Source organism: Lepidochelys kempii, chromosome 23, assembly GCF_965140285.1.
Source record: "Lepidochelys kempii isolate rLepKem1 chromosome 23, rLepKem1.hap1, whole genome shotgun sequence".
NCBI classification, from domain to species: domain Eukaryota; kingdom Metazoa; phylum Chordata; order Testudines; family Cheloniidae; genus Lepidochelys; species Lepidochelys kempii.
In genome coordinates, this window is record NC_136402.1 from 18,512,830 (window position 1) to 18,531,521 (window position 18,692).

At 63.8% G+C, this 18,692-nt stretch overlaps 1 protein-coding gene and 1 long non-coding RNA gene across 4 annotated transcripts; one reads left to right on the forward strand and one right to left on the reverse strand.

Moving 5' to 3' along the window:
- Window positions 1-618: 618 nt before the first annotated feature.
- GATA1 (GATA binding protein 1) lies at window positions 619-14,269 on the reverse strand. Of its 3 annotated transcripts, XM_078850264.1 has the most exons (7): window positions 13,513-14,266; window positions 11,519-11,556; window positions 7,741-7,934; window positions 6,804-7,190; window positions 6,563-6,708; window positions 2,095-2,220; window positions 1,281-1,550 (listed from the first exon to the last, which is right to left on the reverse strand). In XM_078850264.1, exons 3-7 carry the CDS (start codon window positions 7,910-7,912, stop codon window positions 1,374-1,376), a joined length of 1,008 nt encoding a protein of 335 aa, XP_078706390.1. In that variant the 5' UTR covers window positions 7,913-7,934; window positions 11,519-11,556; window positions 13,513-14,266; the 3' UTR covers window positions 1,281-1,373. The 3 variants fall into 3 exon arrangements, with proteins under 3 accessions (XP_078706389.1, XP_078706390.1, XP_078706388.1); XM_078850262.1 differs by lacking the exon at window positions 11,519-11,556; XM_078850263.1 differs by lacking the exons at window positions 6,563-6,708; window positions 11,519-11,556 and having other exon boundaries at window positions 619-1,550; window positions 13,513-14,269.
- Window positions 9,477-18,178, forward strand: LOC144929764 (uncharacterized). The gene is made up of 2 exons (XR_013634954.1): window positions 9,477-11,576; window positions 16,722-18,178. It is a non-coding gene; the product is annotated as an uncharacterized LOC144929764 (long non-coding RNA).
- Window positions 18,179-18,692: the final 514 nt, after the last annotated feature.

Genomic DNA, 18,692 nt, shown 5'->3' on the forward strand with positions numbered 1-18,692 from the left:
ATTCGCCTTCCTTGCATCCCCCCATCTCTGAGTTTTCGGGAGCAAAAGCAAGAGGACCCCCAATTTTTGCTCTCTACCCGGGGGGGGTGGGTGAGCAACCTCCTAGATTCATCCCAAACCTTCCACAGAGACCCCCCTGAAACCCCACAGAGCACCCCAATAAGTGAGGACACCCCCAAACTGGAGCATGCACCTCAATAGCTGAACACTAATCCATCCCCCCAAGCTATAGCCCCCTGCAGCCCCTCATGGTACTCAAAACCAGCTGAGTTGGGGGTGCAGGTAGAACAAGCTGACACCCCCAAAATTGAACTATGCACCCCAGTAGTTGAACAGCTAACCAGCCCCCCAGTCAGAGCCCCCCACCCATCCATGCTGCTCAAAAACAGTGGCATAGGCTTTGGGGTGTATCTAGGCTAAGATGATCCCCCCAAACTGGAGCATGCACCCCAATAGTTAAACACCAATCCAGCCCCCTCCCAACCTACAGTGTTCCCCCCAGCCACACTGCTCAACCCAGCTGCGCTAATTTGGGGCTGTTTCTGGAAGGACAACCCTGCACCCCCAAACTAAACCCCCAACTTCACCCCGGAGGCATTGAAACGCATGACACCCAAGTCATTACAAGAAATATAGAATATATTTTAAAATGTGGTTTCCATATAATATATTTTTTAACCCACAATATATCAGGGTGCCAGAAGGGTGAGTAAAAAGGGGGGGTCCTATCACAGCTAGTGCTGGATCATGGGGGAGATGGGTTCATTGGGGGGACACAAGGGGTGAAGGGTTGAGAGGGTGTAGGAGGAAGAATGGGGGGAAGCTCCCAGTGTGAGGATTCGGGGGGGCTGAAGGGGAAATCCAGGCACAGGGGAGGGTAGAAATGAGGGGGTCTTTCCTTCAAAAGCAGCCGGGTGGATGGAGGGAGGGACAGATGGACGGATGGGGGAGGCATGGACAGACGGGAGGGTATGGGGGGGGAAATGGATGGGGTGGTGTAGGGATGGACAAATGGTAGGGGGATGGACTCAGGGAGGCCTGTGTGGGGGTGGGCCCATTTCTAAGGAGAGACCCCCCAATCCTTGCGGTTGCTGAGGTGAGACTCCCCTGTACCCCAACACTCTGCCCCCTCCAGCCCATTCCCTAACTCCGTGGCTGGGGGGGCGACCTCCCCAAACAACTGTACCCCAATGTCTCCCCGGCTTCCCCCTTGTTCCAGCTCTGCCTCCTTCTGCGAGGGGCCACCTATCACCCCAGCGAGGCGCCTGCCCCCGGGGAGGCGTGGGGGGGATGGTAGGCGGCTGGGGAGGGGCCGAGGAGGTGGTGGGTGGAGGGGGAGTAGGGGAGCAGGTGGCTGGACAGGACCATGGGGCTCAGGGCATAGAGGGAGCCGGGGTCCTCGGCCAGGGGGGGAGAGCAGTTCGAGCGGGGCGGGGAGCCCAGCCCCCCCCCTCGCCCGGACCCACCCCCCGGCGTTTCTTGCCCTTGCCGGAGACTTTGCGGTTGCGGGTCTGGATGCCGTCTTTCCGCATCGTCAGGGGGCGATTGACCTGCAGAGGGGAAGGGGAGAGGGATGGCACCCAGGCATCCGGGGTCCCCGCAACCTCCACACTAACCAATAGACCCCCTCCCCTCCCAGAGCTGGGGAGAGAACCCAGGAGTCCTGGCTCCCAGGCCCCCCCTGCTCTAACCACCAGATCCCACTCCCTCCGCAGAGCTGGGCAGAGAACCCAGGAGTCCTGGCTCCCAGCCCCGTGCTCTAACCGCCAGCCCCCACTCCCCTCCCAGAGCCGGGCAGAGAACCCAGGAGTCCTGGATCCCCCCCGCTCTAACCACCAGACCCCACTCCCCTCCCAGAGCCGGGCAGAGAACCCAGGAGTCCTAGATCTCCCCCGCCCTAACCACCAGACCCCGCTCCCCCCCCAGAGCCGGGCAGAGAACCCAGGAGTCCTGGATCCCCCACGCTCTAACCGCCAGACCCCGGTCCCCCCCAGAGCCGGGCAGAGAACCCAGGAGTCCTGGATCCCCCCCGCTCTAACCGCCAGACCCCGGTCCCCCCCAGAGCCGGGCAGAGAACCCCGGCGTCCGGCTCACATTGTGCAGTTTGTAGTAGAGGCCGCAGGCGTTGCAGACGGGCTCCCCGCCGGCATTGCGTCGCCACAGGGTGGTGGTGCTCGTCTGGCAGTTGCTGCACTGGGTGCCCGCTCGTTTGCTGACGATCTGGGGGAGAGACGGGGAGCGGGGGGTGGGCGGCGCGGGGGACACCAGTCTGGCACCCGCACCCAGGGCATGGAGGGGTCTCACAGGAGGGGAAGGGGGCGTCGGGGGAGGCTGGGTTGGAGGGGGGTCTCACGGGAGGGGAAGGGGGCATCGGGGAGGCTGGGCAGGAGGGGGGTCTCACGGGAGGGGAAGGGGGCATCGGGGAGGCTGGGCAGGAGGGGGGTCTCACGGGAGGGGAAGGGGCCATCGGGGAGGCTGGGCAGGAGGGGGGTCTCACGGGAGGGGAAGGGGGCATCGGGGGAGGCTGGGTCGGAGGGGGGTCTCACGGGAGGGGAAGGGGAAGGGGGCAGGCTGGGTCGGAGGGGAGTCTCACGGGAGGGGAAGGGGGCGTCGGGGGAGGCTGGGTCGGAGGGGGGTCTCACGGGAGGGGAAGGGGGCAGGCTGGGTCGGAGGGGGGTCTCACGGGAGGGGAAGGGGGCAGGCTGGGTCGGAGGGGAGTCTCACGGGAGGGGAAGGGGGCGTCGGGGGAGGCTGGGTCGGAGGGGGGTCTCACGGGAGGGGAAGGGGGCAGGCTGGGTCGGAGGGGGGTCTCACGGGAGGGGAAGGGGGCAGGCTGGGTCGGAGGGGAGTCTCACGGGAGGGGAAGGGGGCGTCGGGGGAGGCTGGGCAGGAGGGGGATCTCACGGGAGGGGAAGGGGGCAGGCTGGGTTGGAGGGGGGTTTCATGGGAGGGGAAGGGGGCGTCAGGGAGGCTGGGTCGGAGGGGGGTCTCAGGGGAGGGGAAGAGGGCGTCGGGGAGGCTGGGTCGGAGGGGGGTCTCACGGGAGGGGAAGGGGAAGTGGGCGTCGGGGAGGCTGGGCCGGGGGGGTCTCACGGGAGGGGAAGGGGAAGGGGGTGTCGGGGGAGGCTGGGCCAGGGGGGTCTCACGGGAGGGGAAGGGGGCAGGCTGGGTCGGAGGGGGGTCTCACGGGAGGGGAAGGGGGCGTCGGGGAGGCTGGGTCGGAGGGGGGTCTCATGGGAGGGGAAGGGGGCAGGCTGGGTCGGAGGGGGGTCTCACGGGAGGGGAAGGGGGCGTCGGGGGAGGCTGGGTCGGAGGGGGGTCTCACGGGAGGGGAAGGGGGCAGGCTGGGTCGGAGGGGGGTCTCACGGGAGGGGAAGGGGGCGTCGGGGAGGCTGGGTCGGAGGGGGTCTCACGGGAGGGGAAGGGGGCAGGCTGGGTCGGAGGGGGGTCTCACGGGAGGGAAGGGGGTGTCGGGGCAGGCTGGGTCGGAGGGGGGTCTCACGGGAGGGGACGGGGGCAGGCTGGGTCGGAGGGGGGTCTCACGGGAGGGGAAGGGGGCATCGGGGAGGCTGGGCCGGGGGGGTCTCACGGGAGGGGAAGGGGGCGTCGGGGGAGGCTGGGTCGGAGGGGGGTCTCACGGGAGGGGAAGGGGGTGTCGGGGCAGGCTGGGTCGGAGGGGGGTCTCACGGGAGGGGACGGGGGCAGGCTGGGTCGGAGGGGGGTCTCACGGGAGGGGAAGGGGGCATCGGGGAGGCTGGGCCGGGGGGGTCTCACGGGAGGGGAAGGGGGCGTCGGGGGAGGCTGGGTCGGAGGGGGGTCTCACGGGAGGGGAAGGGGGCAGGCTGGGTCGGAGGGGGGTCTCACGGGGAGGGGAAGGGGGGGTGTCGGGGGAGGCTGGGTCGGAGGGGGGTCTCACGGGAGGGGAAGGGGGTGTCGGGGGAGGCTGGGTCGGAGGGGGGTCTCACGGGAGGGGAAGGGGGGTGTCGGGGGAGGCTGGGCCGGGGGGGTCTCACGGGAGGGGAAGGGGGCAGGCTGGGTCGGAGGGGGGTCTCATGGGAGGGGAAGGGGGCAGGCTGGGCCGGGGGGGTCTCACGGGAGGGGAAGGGGGCGTCGGGGGAGGCTGGGTCGGAGGGGGGTCTCATGGGAGGGGAAGGGGGCGTCGGGGAGGCTGGGTCGGAGGGGGGTCTCACGGGAGGGGAAGGGGGCAGGCTGGGTCGGAGGGGGGTCTCACAGGAGGGGAAGGGGGCGTCGGGGGAGGCTGGGTCGGAGGGGGGTCTCACGGGAGGGGAAGGGGGCAGGCTGGGTCGGAGGGGGGTCTCACGGGAGGGGAAGGGGGCAGGCTGGGTCGGAGGGGGGTCTCACAGGAGGGGAAGGGGGCGTCGGGGAGGCTGGGCCAGGGGGGGTCTCACGGGAGGGGAAGGGGGCAGGCTGGGTTGGAGGGGGGTTTCATGGGAGGGGAAGGGGGCGTCGGGGAGGCTGGGTCGGAGGGGGGTTTCATGGGAGGGGAAGGGGGCGTCGGGGAGGCTGGGCCGGGGGGGTCTCACGGGAGGGGAAGGGGGCGTCGGGGGAGGCTGGGTCGGAGGGGGGTCTCACGGGAGGGGAAGGGGACGTCGGGGGAGGCTGGGTCTGAGGGGGGTCTCACGGGAGGGGAAGGGGGCAGGCTGGGTCGGAGGGGGGTCTCATGGGAGGGGAAGGGGGCAGGCTGGGTCGGAGGGGGGTTTCATGGGAGGGGAAGGGGGCGTCAGGGAGGCTGGGTCGGAGGGGGGTCTCAGGGGAGGGGAAGGGGGGCGTCGGGGAGGCTGGGCCAGGGGGGGGTCTCACGGGAGGGGAAGGGGGTGTCGGGGGAGGCTGGGTCGGAGGGGGATCTCACGGGAGGGGAAGGGGGCAGGCTGGGTTGGAGGGGGGTTTCATGGGAGGGGAAGGGGGCGTCGGGGAGGCTGGGTCGGAGGGGGGTCTCACGGGAGGGGAAGGGGGCAGGCTGGGCCGGGGGGGTCTCACGGGAGGGGAAGGGGGCAGGCTGGGCCGGGGGGGTCTCACGGGAGGGGAAGGGGGCGTCGGGGGAGGCTGGGTCGGAGGGGGGTCTCACGGGAGGGGAAGGGGACGTCGGGGGAGGCTGGGTCGGAGGGGGGTCTCACGGGAGGGGAAGGGGGCAGGCTGGGTCGGAGGGGGGTCTCACGGGAGGGGAAGGGGGCAGGCTGGGTCGGAGGGGGGTCTCACGGGAGGGGAAGGGGGCGTCGGGGAGGCTGGGCCGGGGGGGTCTCACGGGAGGGGAAGGGGGCAGGCTGGGTCGGAGGGGGGTCTCACGGGAGGGGAAGGGGGCAGGCTGGGTCGGAGGGGGGTCTCACGGGAGGGGAAGGGGGCATCGGGGCAGGCTGGGTCGGAGGGGGGTCTCACGGGAGGGGAAGGGGGCAGGCTGGGTCGGAGGGGGGTCTCACGGGAGGGGAAGGGGGCAGGCTGGGCCGGGGGGGTCTCACGGGAGGGGAAGGGGGTGTCGGGGGAGGCTGGGCCGGGGGGGTCTCATGGGAGGGGAAGGGGGCAGGCTGGGCCGGGGGGGTCTCACGGGAGGGGAAGGGGGCGTCGGGGGAGGCTGGGTCGGAGGGGGGTCTCATGGGAGGGGAAGGGGGCGTCGGGGAGGCTGGGTCGGAGGGGGGTCTCACGGGAGGGGAAGGGGGCAGGCTGGGTCGGAGGGGGGTCTCACGGGAGGGGAAGGGGGCGTCGGGGAGGCTGGGCCAGGGGGGGTCTCACGGGAGGGGAAGGGGGTGTCGGGGGAGGCTGGGTCGGTGGGGGATCTCACGGGAGGGGAAGGGGGCAGGCTGGGTCGGAGGGGGGTGTCACGGGAGGGGAAGGGGGCAGGCTGGGCCGGGGGGGTCTCACGGGAGGGGAAGGGGGCGTGGGGGAGGCTGGGCCGGGGGGGGGTCTCACGGGAGGGGAAGGGGGCGTGGGGGAGGCTGGGCCGGGGGGGGGGTCTCACGGGAGGGGAAGGGGGCAGGCTGGGTCGGAGGGGGGTCTCACGGGAGGGGAAGGGGACAGGCTGGGTCGGAGGGGGGTCTCACGGGAGGGGAAGGGGGCATCGGGGCAGGCTGGGTCGGAGGGGGGTCTCACGGGAGGGGAAGGGGGCAGGCTGGGTCGGAGGGGGGTCTCACGGGAGGGGAAGGGGGCAGGCTGGGTCGGAGGGGGGTCTCACGGGAGGGGAAGGGGGCATCGGGGCAGGCTGGGTCGGAGGGGGGTCTCACGGGAGGGGAAGGGGGCATCGGGGCAGGCTGGGTCGGAGGGGGGTCTCACGGGAGGGGAAGGGGGCGTCGGGGCAGGCTGGGTCGGAGGGGGGTCTCACGGGAGGGGAAGGGGGCAGGCTGGGTCGGAGGGGGGTCTCACGGGAGGGGAAGGGGGCATCGGGGCAGGCTGGGTCGGAGGGGGGTCTCACGGGAGGGGAAGGGGGCAGGCTGGGTCGGAGGGGGTCTCACGGGAGCGGAACGCGTCGGGGGAGGCTGGAGCGGGGGGATGTCACGGGCGTGGCAGGGGGTCCGGGGGGACCCCAGGGAAATGGGGGCAAGTCCCCACTCACCAAGCGTTTCTTGGGCCGGATGAGGGGCCGGTTCTGCCCGTTCATCTTGTGGTACAGCCCGCAGGCGTTACACAGGTAGTGCCCGGTGCCGTCCCGGCGCCACAGGGGTGTGGCTGTGGCCCCACAGTTCACACACTCCCGCGCCTCTGAGGGACGGGAGAGGGAAACCGAGTCAGCGATGGGCCCTCCCCGCAGGGGGCGCCGACCCCCCCCACCCCCCCAGCCCGAAGGAAGCTCTCACCGCACGGGGACAGCTGCAGCGGCCCCCTGAGTTTGGGGGAGTACCCAGCCACCAGGGGGCTCCCGCTGGGCTGGTAGAACCCGAGCTCCGGGGTCCCGGTGTAGGCGGGGTGGGGGGCCCCGGCGGGGGACCCCAACGTCAGCAGCTCGGCAGTGGGGGGGCTCATTGGCTCCGTCTTCAGCATCTCCAGGAACTTGGGGCTGCCCTTGTCCTCGGGGGGCTGCTCCTTGGGTGAGGGGGGGCTGTAGGAAGAGGAGGAGGGGGGAGCCGGGTAGAGGGGGACCCCGGCCTGGGGCTTGCCATAGGAGACGGGGGTCCAGCCGGCCGTGGCGTAGGGGTGCCCGTCCACCCACTGCAGCCCGTTGAGGAGAGGGTACACTGGGCGCGCTGCAGGGGGTGGAAAAGGAGGGGGGGTTAGTGGGAGGGGAACCCACAGCTGCCACGGGGACACAAAACCCGTCGCCATGGCGAGGCAGGGGCCACGGCAACCATGGCAACCTTGGCAGGAGAAACCCTGACCATTGCAGTGAATCCAGGGGGTGGGGGCCATGGCAACGCAGGTGGGCACCATGGCGACCACAACAACCCCACACAATGGCATAGCAATGGCACTGTTGCCATGGCAACCAGGCAGGCAGGCAGCCCGCCCCCCCTCCCCCCCACAGAAGCCCTGGCAACACCACAGGCAGCCATGGCAGCAGTGCGAGTCTGCTGCTGGAAGCCACGGCAACTGTGGTCCCATAGCAACCACAGCCCACGGTGCCAGGGGTCGCCACGGCAACAGTGTGACTGTGGCATAGGGCCTTCTGTGGGCGGCCTCAGGCGATGCCCCTCCAAGGAGCCCTGCGGGGTGGTGAAACGGGGGGGGCCCCCAGCTGGGTTTCAGGGCGGGGGGTCCCTGGCCACGTAGCTGGGCGTGCGGGCTCTGGCCACCCACCTGTCGGATTGCGGTAGGACTCCGGTGTCCGGGAGAAGTAGGTAGCGAGCGCGCCGGGGTCCCCGCCCTCGGCTCCGTGGAAGAAAACTGCAGATTCATCGGCCGGCGGCAGGAGGGGGGGCTCCAGGAAATGGGGCGTCATCTCCTGCCCCCCCAGGGTGGCAAAATCCATCCCGGGCACAAGAGCTCCTGACCTAGATGGGGAATTTACATGGGGGACAAGACACAGGGTGTCAGGACTCCTGGGTCCTCTCCCTGGCTCAGGGAGGGAAGTGGGGTGTAGTGGTGAGAGCGAGGCGGCGGGGAGCCAGGACTCCGGGGTTCCATCCCTGTCTTGGGGAGGGGAGTGAGGTCTAGTGGTTAGAGAAGCAGCCAAAAGCAAAGCAAAGTCAGGGCTGTTTAAGAGGAGGCAATGCCAGCCCGTGCTCCCCCAGCCCCGAGCCCCTGCAGGGCCCAGACAACGCGAGGGGCCGGCTCCCCACCGTCCGTCTGCCCCCCATACCCACAATGACATGTTCCCGTGGAGCAGAATCCCGTTCTTGAGAGAGGCCATGTGCAAAAACAGCTTCTCACTAGCGTGCAAACGCAGCGATTCCACGTGCGAATTGGGCCGGACTGGGACAAGCCGGGGGGGATTTGCCCCCCGAGGCCGCTGGCTGGCCACGCTTCGCGAGTCAAACGGTTCATAAAGGGTTAACGGTTGGCATCTCAAGGGTAGGGCCCTGCATGCACCAGCCAGGTCACCATTCTCAGCACTACGGGGCCTGGGGAAGGAAACCCACCCGCCCAGTCCCCGGCTAGGGGAGGGCACTGAGAGACGCTGGGGGTGGGCGGGATGGGGGGGCCCCAGCGGGGAATGGACAGACTGGAGAATGGGCCCGAGGGGGCGCGAGGACAAGGACTGGGGGGGGGGGAGGGAAACAGGCCAGGGAGGAGGTCCTGGGGCCACGAGGGGAAACGTGGGGCTTACGGGACTGAAAACTATGGGTCTGTCCCTCCCCCGACATCTAAATCCACCCTTCCCTCCCTGCAGGCCCCCCTTCCTCCATCCCTCCCCCCTTCCTCCATGCCTCCATCCCCCCTCCATCTCCCCCACCCCATCCACCCCCCAATGCCCCTCCCTGCCTCCATCCCCCCTCCATCTCCCCCCACCCCCCTCCATCCCCCCATGCCCCTCCCTCCCCCCCCACCCCATCCATCCCCCCCTTGCCCCTCCCTCCCTCCAAGACCCCTCTGTCTCCCCATCCCCACCTTTCTGTCTCCAGCCAGCCAGGCAGGCCCTGGTGACCCCGCCCCTATATACCCTGTCCCTGGGCCCCCCTCTGGCCTAGGGGGGTTACCCCGGAAGATGCTGCCCTTGCCGCCCGCCCAATCTCTGCATCTCTCTGTCTCTATCTCTCTCCCCATCAGATGCTCCAAGCCTCTCGTTCTGAGAACTGGGGCCTCCTGGCCCTATCCGCCCCCCCGATCTCACACGCAGCCCCCCCAACGTCCGCCAGAGACTTCAGCTGGGGCCTGCCCCCTCCCAGGCATGTCGGCTCCCACCCGGCCCCAGCGCGGGGCCTGGCTGGCTCAGGGGGATAGGGCATGGGGCCTGTCCCCTCTGTGAACCCACCTCCCCTCACACAGAACCCAGGAGTCCTGGTTCCCCTCCCCTGCTCTAACCATTAGCTCCCACTCCCCTCCCTGACTCAGGGATTGAACCCAGGCGTCCTGGCTGCCGGGTGTGTGTGGGGTGGGAGGGTTGCACAGTGCAGAGGAAGTTGGCCCGGTCTCAAAGCTGATTTCAAAAGCTGCCCTTGCCTCATCCCCAACGCAGCAGAGATGGGGCAGATAACGAGTGGGGGGGGGAGCAGCGAACTAACCACCCACAGTGGAGCGGGGGCTGGGAGCCAGGACGCCTGGGTTCTCTCCCAGCTCTGCGAGGGGAGTGGGGTCTGGTGGGGCTAGAGTCGGGGGTCTGGGAGCCAGGACACCTGGGTTCTCTCCTCGGCTCTGTGTACAGGTTGGTCGGGGTGTGTATAATCCCCACACCGACTCTGTGCCCTGTTGTGTCCTTCTCATGTTGTGAATTTTGTTGCTTTTTTAATCTTATGTCCATTGGTAAGTGACAATTCAACCCAGCCCTGCTCCCAACCCACAAACACGCACCCACCCAGGACACGCACTCAGCACACCCACATCGCACAAATGTACACCCCTCGCCAATACTTACAACAGCTCCATGGTGCCACCCCACCACAATCGAGACACACACAAACCACTGCCCTGAAACAGCACACAATCCCAGACCGCAAGGACACACACACAGCAGCACTCAGGCCCTCCAGCAGGGGCAGCAGGGATGGACACACACAGACAACACATACACACATGCACATTACAAAGACAGGCAAAGAAATCCAGCCCAAAGGGCAGAGAAAGCACAACTCCCTCCGCGACACACAAGCCCCCCAACACACACACAAAAGCACTCCAAAATACCACACCTTGGAAGAACACACCAACACCCCAAAAAGCCAACACTCAGCATCCCCAGAGCAACAGACTTACACGTCCGACACCACACTGAGGGAAATACTTCCCCAAAAAGCCCCCCACAGCCACAACACGCTGCTAACCCACGGATACAACACACACAGATAAGAGATACACACCCACCAAACAACCAGCCTCAGGGAAACACAACAGCCCACCCAGACATGCCAATTCAACACAAACACCACACCAAGTCACAGCCACCGAAACTAACGCCCGCCATATGAAACACACAGCACAGGCAGCCCCAAACAGCGCACACACACCCCACCACCACAGCCCAAACCACACAAAGACACGCAGCGTAAACAACACACACAAAAAGCTACAACCCAGACACACACCCTCAACACTACAAAAACACAGCCCAGACCCACACAAAGAGAAACAACCCAAAGAGAGACACTCTCACCACCACCACCAAGACACACAACCCAAACACACACACCACCATAACCCAAAGACACCCACCCACCACACTCCAAAAACACAGCCCAGACCCACACAAAAAGAGACACAACCCAAAGAGAGACACCCCTCAACACCACCGCAAAGACACACGACCCAAACACACACACCACCACATCCCAGAGACACAACCCAAGGGGACACCCCCTCACCACCACCACAAAGACAAACAACCCAAACACCACCACAACCCAAACACAAACACCCTGAACACTACAAAACACAACCCAGAGACACACACACAACCCAAGGAGAGACACCCTCAATACCACCGCAAAGACAAACAACCCAAACACACACCTCCCAAAGACAGACACACAACCCAAGGGGACACACCCTCAGCACCAGCACAAAGCCAAACGAGCCAAACGCAGATGCACACCACCACAACCCAACCACCGCCCCCCATCACAGACACACTCCAAAGACCCCCCAGTGCCCTGCATGCCCCCCATCACCCCCACTTCCATCTCCTTGAACCATATTCACATCCAACTCCAGCATCGCAGGATCTGTGCGTTGTGTGGGTGTGTACCAGGCTGGAGGGGGGAGGAAATAGGACGTGTGGGGCCCAACGATTGTACAGCCGTTATCGGGGTTAGGGCCTCAGATAAGGAATAGCCGGGAGATAAAAATTATCTCCCTTGCCTTGACGGGCGGATCACACGGCAGTGACAGATTTGCCCCTACACAGCTCAGTGGGTAGAACAAGGTGTATTGTAACCCCCGCACCCCCCCCACCCAAGGGCGACGCTCCCACCCCCACATTTACCTCGCAAAGGCTTCAAAAGAACCCAGGCGTCCTGGAGGCTGAGAGAAGAGAACAGAAGGTAAATTTCTGATCCCCTGGGATATCGAATTCTCCCTTTTATTGCACCCTTGCTCAGTACTCCGAGGAGGGAAGGCTGGTGGGTTGGGGGGGTGGGGGGCTAGCAACCAGGACTCCTGGGTTCTCTCCCTGGCTCTGGGAGGACAGTGGGGCCTGGTGGTTAGAGCAGGGGGGCTGGGAGCCAGGACTCCTGGGTTCTCTCCCCAGCTCTGGGAGGGAAGTGGGGTCTAGTGGTTGGGGGGCGGGGCTGGGAGCCTGGACTCCTGGGTTCTCTCCCTGGTTCCAGGAGCGGAGTAGAATATTCATCACCGAACCAGGCTTTTAAACAGTTGGATGTGGGGCTGGAAAAGTGTCTCTAGATGGGGGGGGGGTCTCCCCCTCCCTGACCCTGACACCCACACACGGGACTGGACATCTCCAGACAATTGACCATTCTGCTGGTCAATGGGAGATGGAAATTCCCACCCCCCGGATCCCCAAACGACCAGCGGGAAGTCAAATGTGGGGTGGAAATCAGTTGGGGAGGGAAACCCCGACATTAACCTGGAAGGGACCTGCTGGGACCTGCCAGTCTTCTCACCTCTTTTTCTCGTGCAATCCATCCACCCCCACCCATCATCCATCCATCTGCCCCACGCCCCCACCCACCTCTGTCTGCCCCCACCCTTCCCCTCACCCCTCCATCCTGCTCACACCCCTCCACCCATCCCCCAAACCCCTCCATCCACCCTATCCCCCTCCCACCCACCCACCATTCCTCCCCCAACCCCTCCATCCCCCCATCCCTTCCCCTCACCCCTCCATCCTGCTCACACCCCTCCACCCATCCCCCAAACCCCTCCATCCACCCTATCCCCCTCCCACCCACCCACCATCCCTCCCCCAACCCCTCCATCCCCCCATCCCTTCCCCAAACCCCTCCATCCAACTCACACCCCTCCACCCATCCCCCAAACCCCTCCATCCACCCACCATTCCTCCCCCAACCCCTCCATCCCCCCATCCCTTCCCCAAACCCCTCCATCCCACTCACACCCCTCCACCCATCCCCCAAACCCCTCCATCCACCCACCATTCCTCCCCCAACCCCTCCATCCCCCCATCCCTTCCCCAAACCCCTCCATCCCACTCACACCCCTCCACCCATCCCCCAAACCCCTCCATCCACCCTATCCCCCTCCCACCCACACACCATCCCTCCCCCAACCCCTCCACCCCCCCACCCCTTCCCCAAACCCCTCCATCCCACTCACACCCCTCCACCCATCCCCCAAACCCCTCCATCCACTGCCCCCCACCCCTCCATCCATCCCCTTCCCCCCACCCCTCCATCCCGCTCACACCCCTCCATCTACCCCATCCCCCCAAATCCCCCCTCCCCATCCTTCCCCCCACCCCATCCTCCCCACTAAACCCCTCCATCCACCATCCCTCCACACCCTGCCCTCCATCCATCTCCCCAATACGCACCCCTCTCTCTCTCCTGGTCCATCCCAAAGCACACCCACTCCCTCTCCATCCCCATCCCCTCACCCTGCCCCTCGATCCCCAGTGCTCCATTGCTGGGCCACGGACAACCCAGCTGTGCGGCCAGGACACTGGTCCCTCCACTCTGGCCCTTTACTCTGTTCCTTCTCTCCTCTTCCAGCCTTGCCCCGTTCCTGGTTTGGCTCCTGAGCGACCGACGACCTCCCCAGCCCACCGTGCCCACTGCCCCCTGGTACCACCGCGACAGCCCTCCGTTCCCAATGCCCCCTGGTACCACCGCGACAGCCCTCCGTTCCCACTGCCCCCTGGTACCACCGTGCCAGCCCACTGTTTGCACCCGCCCGCGCACCACCCCGTCCATCCCGATTCGTTCTGTCCATCGGTCTCTCTTCACAACTGCCCAAAACCAGACACCACCTGTCCCCCGCTGGCCTCGGATTGACACTCACCTACAGCTGGGCAAAAAAAATTTTGGGGGGGAGGCCCCCATGCGGTGCCAGGTGGACCAGTGGCGAATTTCGAGGGGGGCGGTTTGAAGCGCAGCGAGTTCCCCCAGATCTACCCGGCCGCGGGTTGGCCCCAACTTGCTGGTGGCTCCGAGAGACAGACGGAAAGAAGGAGTGGGGGGGGGCAGAGACGCTAAAAATGACACAGCAGCCCAGGCGGGTGAGGTCCCGCCTTCTGAGACGGGACGGGCTCCTGTGGGGCACAGAGAGGGGAGGGGGAGAACAGCTGGGGGGCTCTTGTCCCCCACCTTGGAGAACTCAATTACCTCCAATGTACGGCGGAGAGAGAGAGAGAAAACTAGCCCCCCAAACTCTCTCTGGTGTAGAAGAAGATGAGTCTAGTGGTTGGGGGGCGGGGGGCTGGGAGCCCCAGAGAACTCCTGGGTTCTCTGTGGGGAGACTAGGGTCTAGTGGGGAGGTGGGGCTGGGAGGCAGGATGCCTGGGTTCTCTCCCTGGCTCAGTGGGAGGAGGCTGGTAAACACTGGAGGGGGGGCTGGGAGTTTTGGGGTCTTGGTGCAGTACCCCCATGCTCGTCTGGGGGAGGAGAGGCCGCGGTGGATACATGGGGAGGTGGCAATTGGTCTATCATCACTCAGCATCCCTAGAGATTTCACACGCAGGGGCAGATCGCAGCTGGCACCTCCTAGAGGCGACAGGCCCCAGGCCCCGTTTCCCGCCCCCCTCAGCCAGCCCCGGGACCGGATGGGAGCCGGCACCCCCTAGAGGGGACAGGCCCTGTGCCCCATTCCCCACCCCCCTGAGCCAGCCAGTCCCTGCCCTGGGGCCAGGTGGGAGCCGGCGCCCCCCAGAGGGGTCAGGCCCCAGACCCCATTCCCTGCCCCACTAACCGCTCAGCCAGTTTGGGGCCTGGGGAGGTTATGGCAGCAGGCCTGGAAGTCCCCGATAAGCCCTTATCTGATGCCAGGCTCAGGAGCTGGCGGTTGGCGGATTCTCGGTGATGGGGCTTGGAACAACGCATGCCACGGGGCTGGGGCGGGCAGGGCAGGGAGGCAGCTTGGGAATAACAGACGTGGGTGGGGGAGACGCCTCCGGGCCGCCTGCTGCTTCTGGGGTGGCAGGGCCGCAGAGTCTTCCTGGCCTCTGCTAGTGTCCCAGAGCCGGGGAGAGAACCCAGGAGTCCTGGCTCCCAGTACCCCCCCTGCTCTAACCACTAGACCCCACTCCCCTTCCAGACTCAGGGAGAGAACCCAGGACTCCTGCTCCCAGCCCCCCGTGCTCTAACCCACTAGACCCCCACTGCAGCTGTAGATGGGGGTGTCCCCGAGACACTGGCTGACAGAAACTGATGCAGATTCTCTGTCAGGACTGGCTCAGATGAACCCCTGGCCCTGCGCACAGGCAGGCGGTGGGGGCGGGTGAGTCTCACCCAGACTTCAGGGGAAGCCAGCGACCAATTCTCCGAAAAACACCCGCTTATCTCCCAGCGCCAGATAAAGGGGAAGGAGCTGAGCAAGAGAGAGAGAGAGATGAGCCCAAACCCAGCCCTGCCGGTGCCTCTCACTCCCGACCCGCAGCCCCAGCCCTCCCCACCCTCCAACACAGCCCTGCCGGTGCCCCTCATGCCCGACCCGCAGCCCCTGCCCTCCCCACCCTCCAACACAGCCCTGCCGGTGCCCCTCACGCCCGACCCGCAGCCCCTGCTAGCCCAGCACTGGGACAGCTCCCTCAGCACTATCAAGCAGAGATCAGTGTCATTGGGCTAGTAAATACAGTAGGACCTACATTAAGCACAGCAGGTTCATAACATAAGGCTTGTTGTAATAAGATTGCAATGGTCAAGGCTGGGGGGGGACCCTGACACCCCCTGCTGGAGAGGAGAAGCCCTGCTGTGTGCGCGTGCGTCCGTCCCTGCTGCAGGGGATGGGCCCTGCTCTGGGCGTAAACAGCAGGGCCCTCTTTGAAAACTCTGCTGTGTGTCATGCTCCCTATACTGCTACTCAGTAGCAGAGAGTCTCCGTCCACTCACCCTCTTTCCCCGAAGCGGAGCTCAGCTCGCGGGTGAGTCTAATCTTGTCCCTGGCCAAGCTGGCGAAGCTCTCACGCTCACCGTCCTGGTGTGTCTCCACCCACGCATCAGGCAACAATTGCCAGATACCGTGGCCAGTCCTTCCCAAATTTCCTGAGGACATTCCGGGCACCAACGGGCAGGAGTCTGTGGAATTGGGGAGGGGGAGGAAATTAGAAAATGGAGGGGATACATGGGGAGCCCCCGCCTGGCATCCGGTTAGCACAGCCACCGTTTTAGCACCTCAGCCATTGAGTGGAGATCAAAGAGCCCACAGGTGGGGGATGAGAAACTGACACCTTCTTCAGGCCAGCTCCCCGAGGGAGTGTAACCGGGAGACCCCTTGAATGAATGACCCCTCAGAAAAGGGTGGTGAAAATGGGGGGCACAGAGAGTTCCTGGCATGGGGGGGCAGAATGGGGGACCCTGCTCTGGGGAGACTGGGGGGCACCCAGAGCCCCTGGCATGGAGGAAATTAGGGGACACAGAGGGAATCTGTGAATAAGAGGGGTTGCGGGGGATGGAGAGGGGCACAGAGTCCCTGGGGGTGCAATGAACTTGCCACAAACCATGGGACTGGCTAGAAAAGCCCCTTAGACCACCAAGGCTGACCTCCCATATAGCCCAGGCTGGTGAATTTCACTGAGGGTCCCCTGCGCTGAGCCCACTGACTTGGCTAAAGCCCCTTCTGTAAAGGGATCTGGCCCGGACCTGACCCCATGGGAGTCGGGGAATCCACCATGTCCTCAGGCGGTTTGTTCCGAGGGCTCATCATCACCCACGCTGGGAAAAGTCAGGGCTGCATTTCCAGCTGGGCTGCGTCTGGCTTTAACCCCCAGCCGCGGGTTCTTATTCTGCCTTTTTCTGAGAGAGTAACGAGCTCGTTAGTGCCCAGGAGTCTCTCCCTGCAAAGGTATTTTATCCATCAGAACCAAGCCAGCCTTCGATTGGTCGGGGTGTGGGCAGCGCCCGGGTGGCCCTGATTGTGGGCGGGGTCTGGGCAGCACCTGGCATGACAAGACCCCAATCTCAAAATCAAAGTTTACTGCGGGAACCTTAAACTACCTGGCATGTCCTCATTTCTTTTTTAAAACTTAAACAAGGTTTTTGCCTGGTCTTTCCTAGGTTGTTTTATTTTCTTATTGATAGGGAAAAAATTCTGCAGCTTACCGAGCTCAGCAAGAGTCTAAGATAGGAAGAGTGAGAGAGGAAGAAAGAAAGATTCTGCTAGAGGGAGCAAAGGGTGCACTGAAGGACGACACAGAAAGAATCGACAATGATTGAAAGATCACACAAAAGGAGGAGTATCCATCCTCCACCTCGCTCTTTTTCTGGGCATCTCGGCTTCCCTGACTCCATTCGTTCTTGGCTCTCCTCCCACCTCCCCGGGGCTCGGTCGTTCTCTTCTCCATCTGCACCTTCTCCCTCCCGCAAACCCGGGTCTAACTCCTGCCTCCACTCCCAGATTGACCTCACCAAGCAAAAATCCGGCCACCTCCTGGCTATCTAACCAGCTCCTCACCCCAGCTTGCCTGTCACGGTTGACGCGGGCCTTCCTCTCACGTGCAAACTCCGTGGAAGTCTTGCGGATGCCACCCGACGTCCTCAAGATCCAGCTTTTCCTCTCTATCCTCGCCCCACCGCATCGTCTGGGCGATCTTGCCCGGCTCATCCCTGCCTGGAAAGGGGGGGGGGCTCAAAATCCTCCTCCAAGCCCATTTCTCTGACCACACTGCCCCTAAGAAGAGAAGAACGGCCACGCCAGGTCAGTCCAATCGCTGCTGACAGCGGCCAACGCCAGGTGCTTCAGAGGGAATGAACCGTGATCCACCGCGTCACCCAGTGCCAGCTACTGGCAATCAGAGGTTTAGGGACACCCAGACCATGGGGAGGCAGCCCTAGCCATCCTGGCTAATAGCCACTGATGGACCGATCAGCCATGAACTTATCTAATGCGTTTTCGAACCCTTGCAGCCCTCCACTGACACCCCCTTCTCTGGCACATCAGACATAAGCCATTTGGACAATGAGAAGGAGTTTTTTTAACCACATGAGGAACAAAAAGGATCTTGAGAACAGTCCATTCCTTGATGGAAATGGTAAACTTACCAATACTAGCACAGAACAGGCAGACGCGGTCAATAAATATTTCTGTTCTGCGTAAGAAAAACAGACATTGCAGGCTCATCGGACGAGTGATGACAACACTCTTTCCATTCCACTAGTGTCTCTGGAGAATGTTACACAGACACTACCAAAAATCAAAGATTTTTAAATCATGTGGCCCAGAGAACTTCAATCCAAGAGTTTTACAAGAGCTGGCCGAGGAGCTGGCTGTACTGTTACTGTTGCTTTGGAGCGCTGGGGAAGGTCCAGAAGACTATAATAAATCAATGTGCCAATTTTTTAAAAGAGGGTGAATGGGATGATCTGGGTAATTATAGGTCTGTCAGCCTGACATCCATCCTGGGCAAGAGAACAGATAGGCGGATACAGGACTCGATCAATGAAGAATTAAAAGAGAGTGATGTAAATAATGCCAATCAATAGAGGTTTACAGAAAATAGATTCGGTCAAACTAACTTGATATCTTTTTTTAACGAGATTACACGTTTGGTTGCTAAAGGTGACAGCGCTGATGTAACAGGCAGACTTCGCCGAGGCCTTTGACCTGGTCGCGCATAACACGGATTAAAAATTCACACAATGTAACATTAACACAACCCACATTAAATGGCTTAAAAACCAGCTAACTGATAGATCTCAGAATGTAGCTGTAAACGAGGAATGATCCTCGAGTGGGTCTGTTTCCAGTGGGGTCCCCTGGAATCAGTTCTCGGCCAGGCATGTTGATTAATGCCCTAGAAAAAAATATAAAATCATCCCTGATAAAGTTTGCAGATGGCTCAAAAAATGGTGGGTAAATTCTGCAGGGGGGCAGGTCAGAGGCACCGAGCCAGCAGGAGTGCCTGGGAACCCGGGCATAAGCTAACAATGTGTGGTTTTGTATACGGCTAAATGTGAACGTGTCCACGTAGGAACAAGAACGCTGGCCGTGCGAAGGGTGGGGGCTCTGTCCTGCGAAGCAGCGACTCT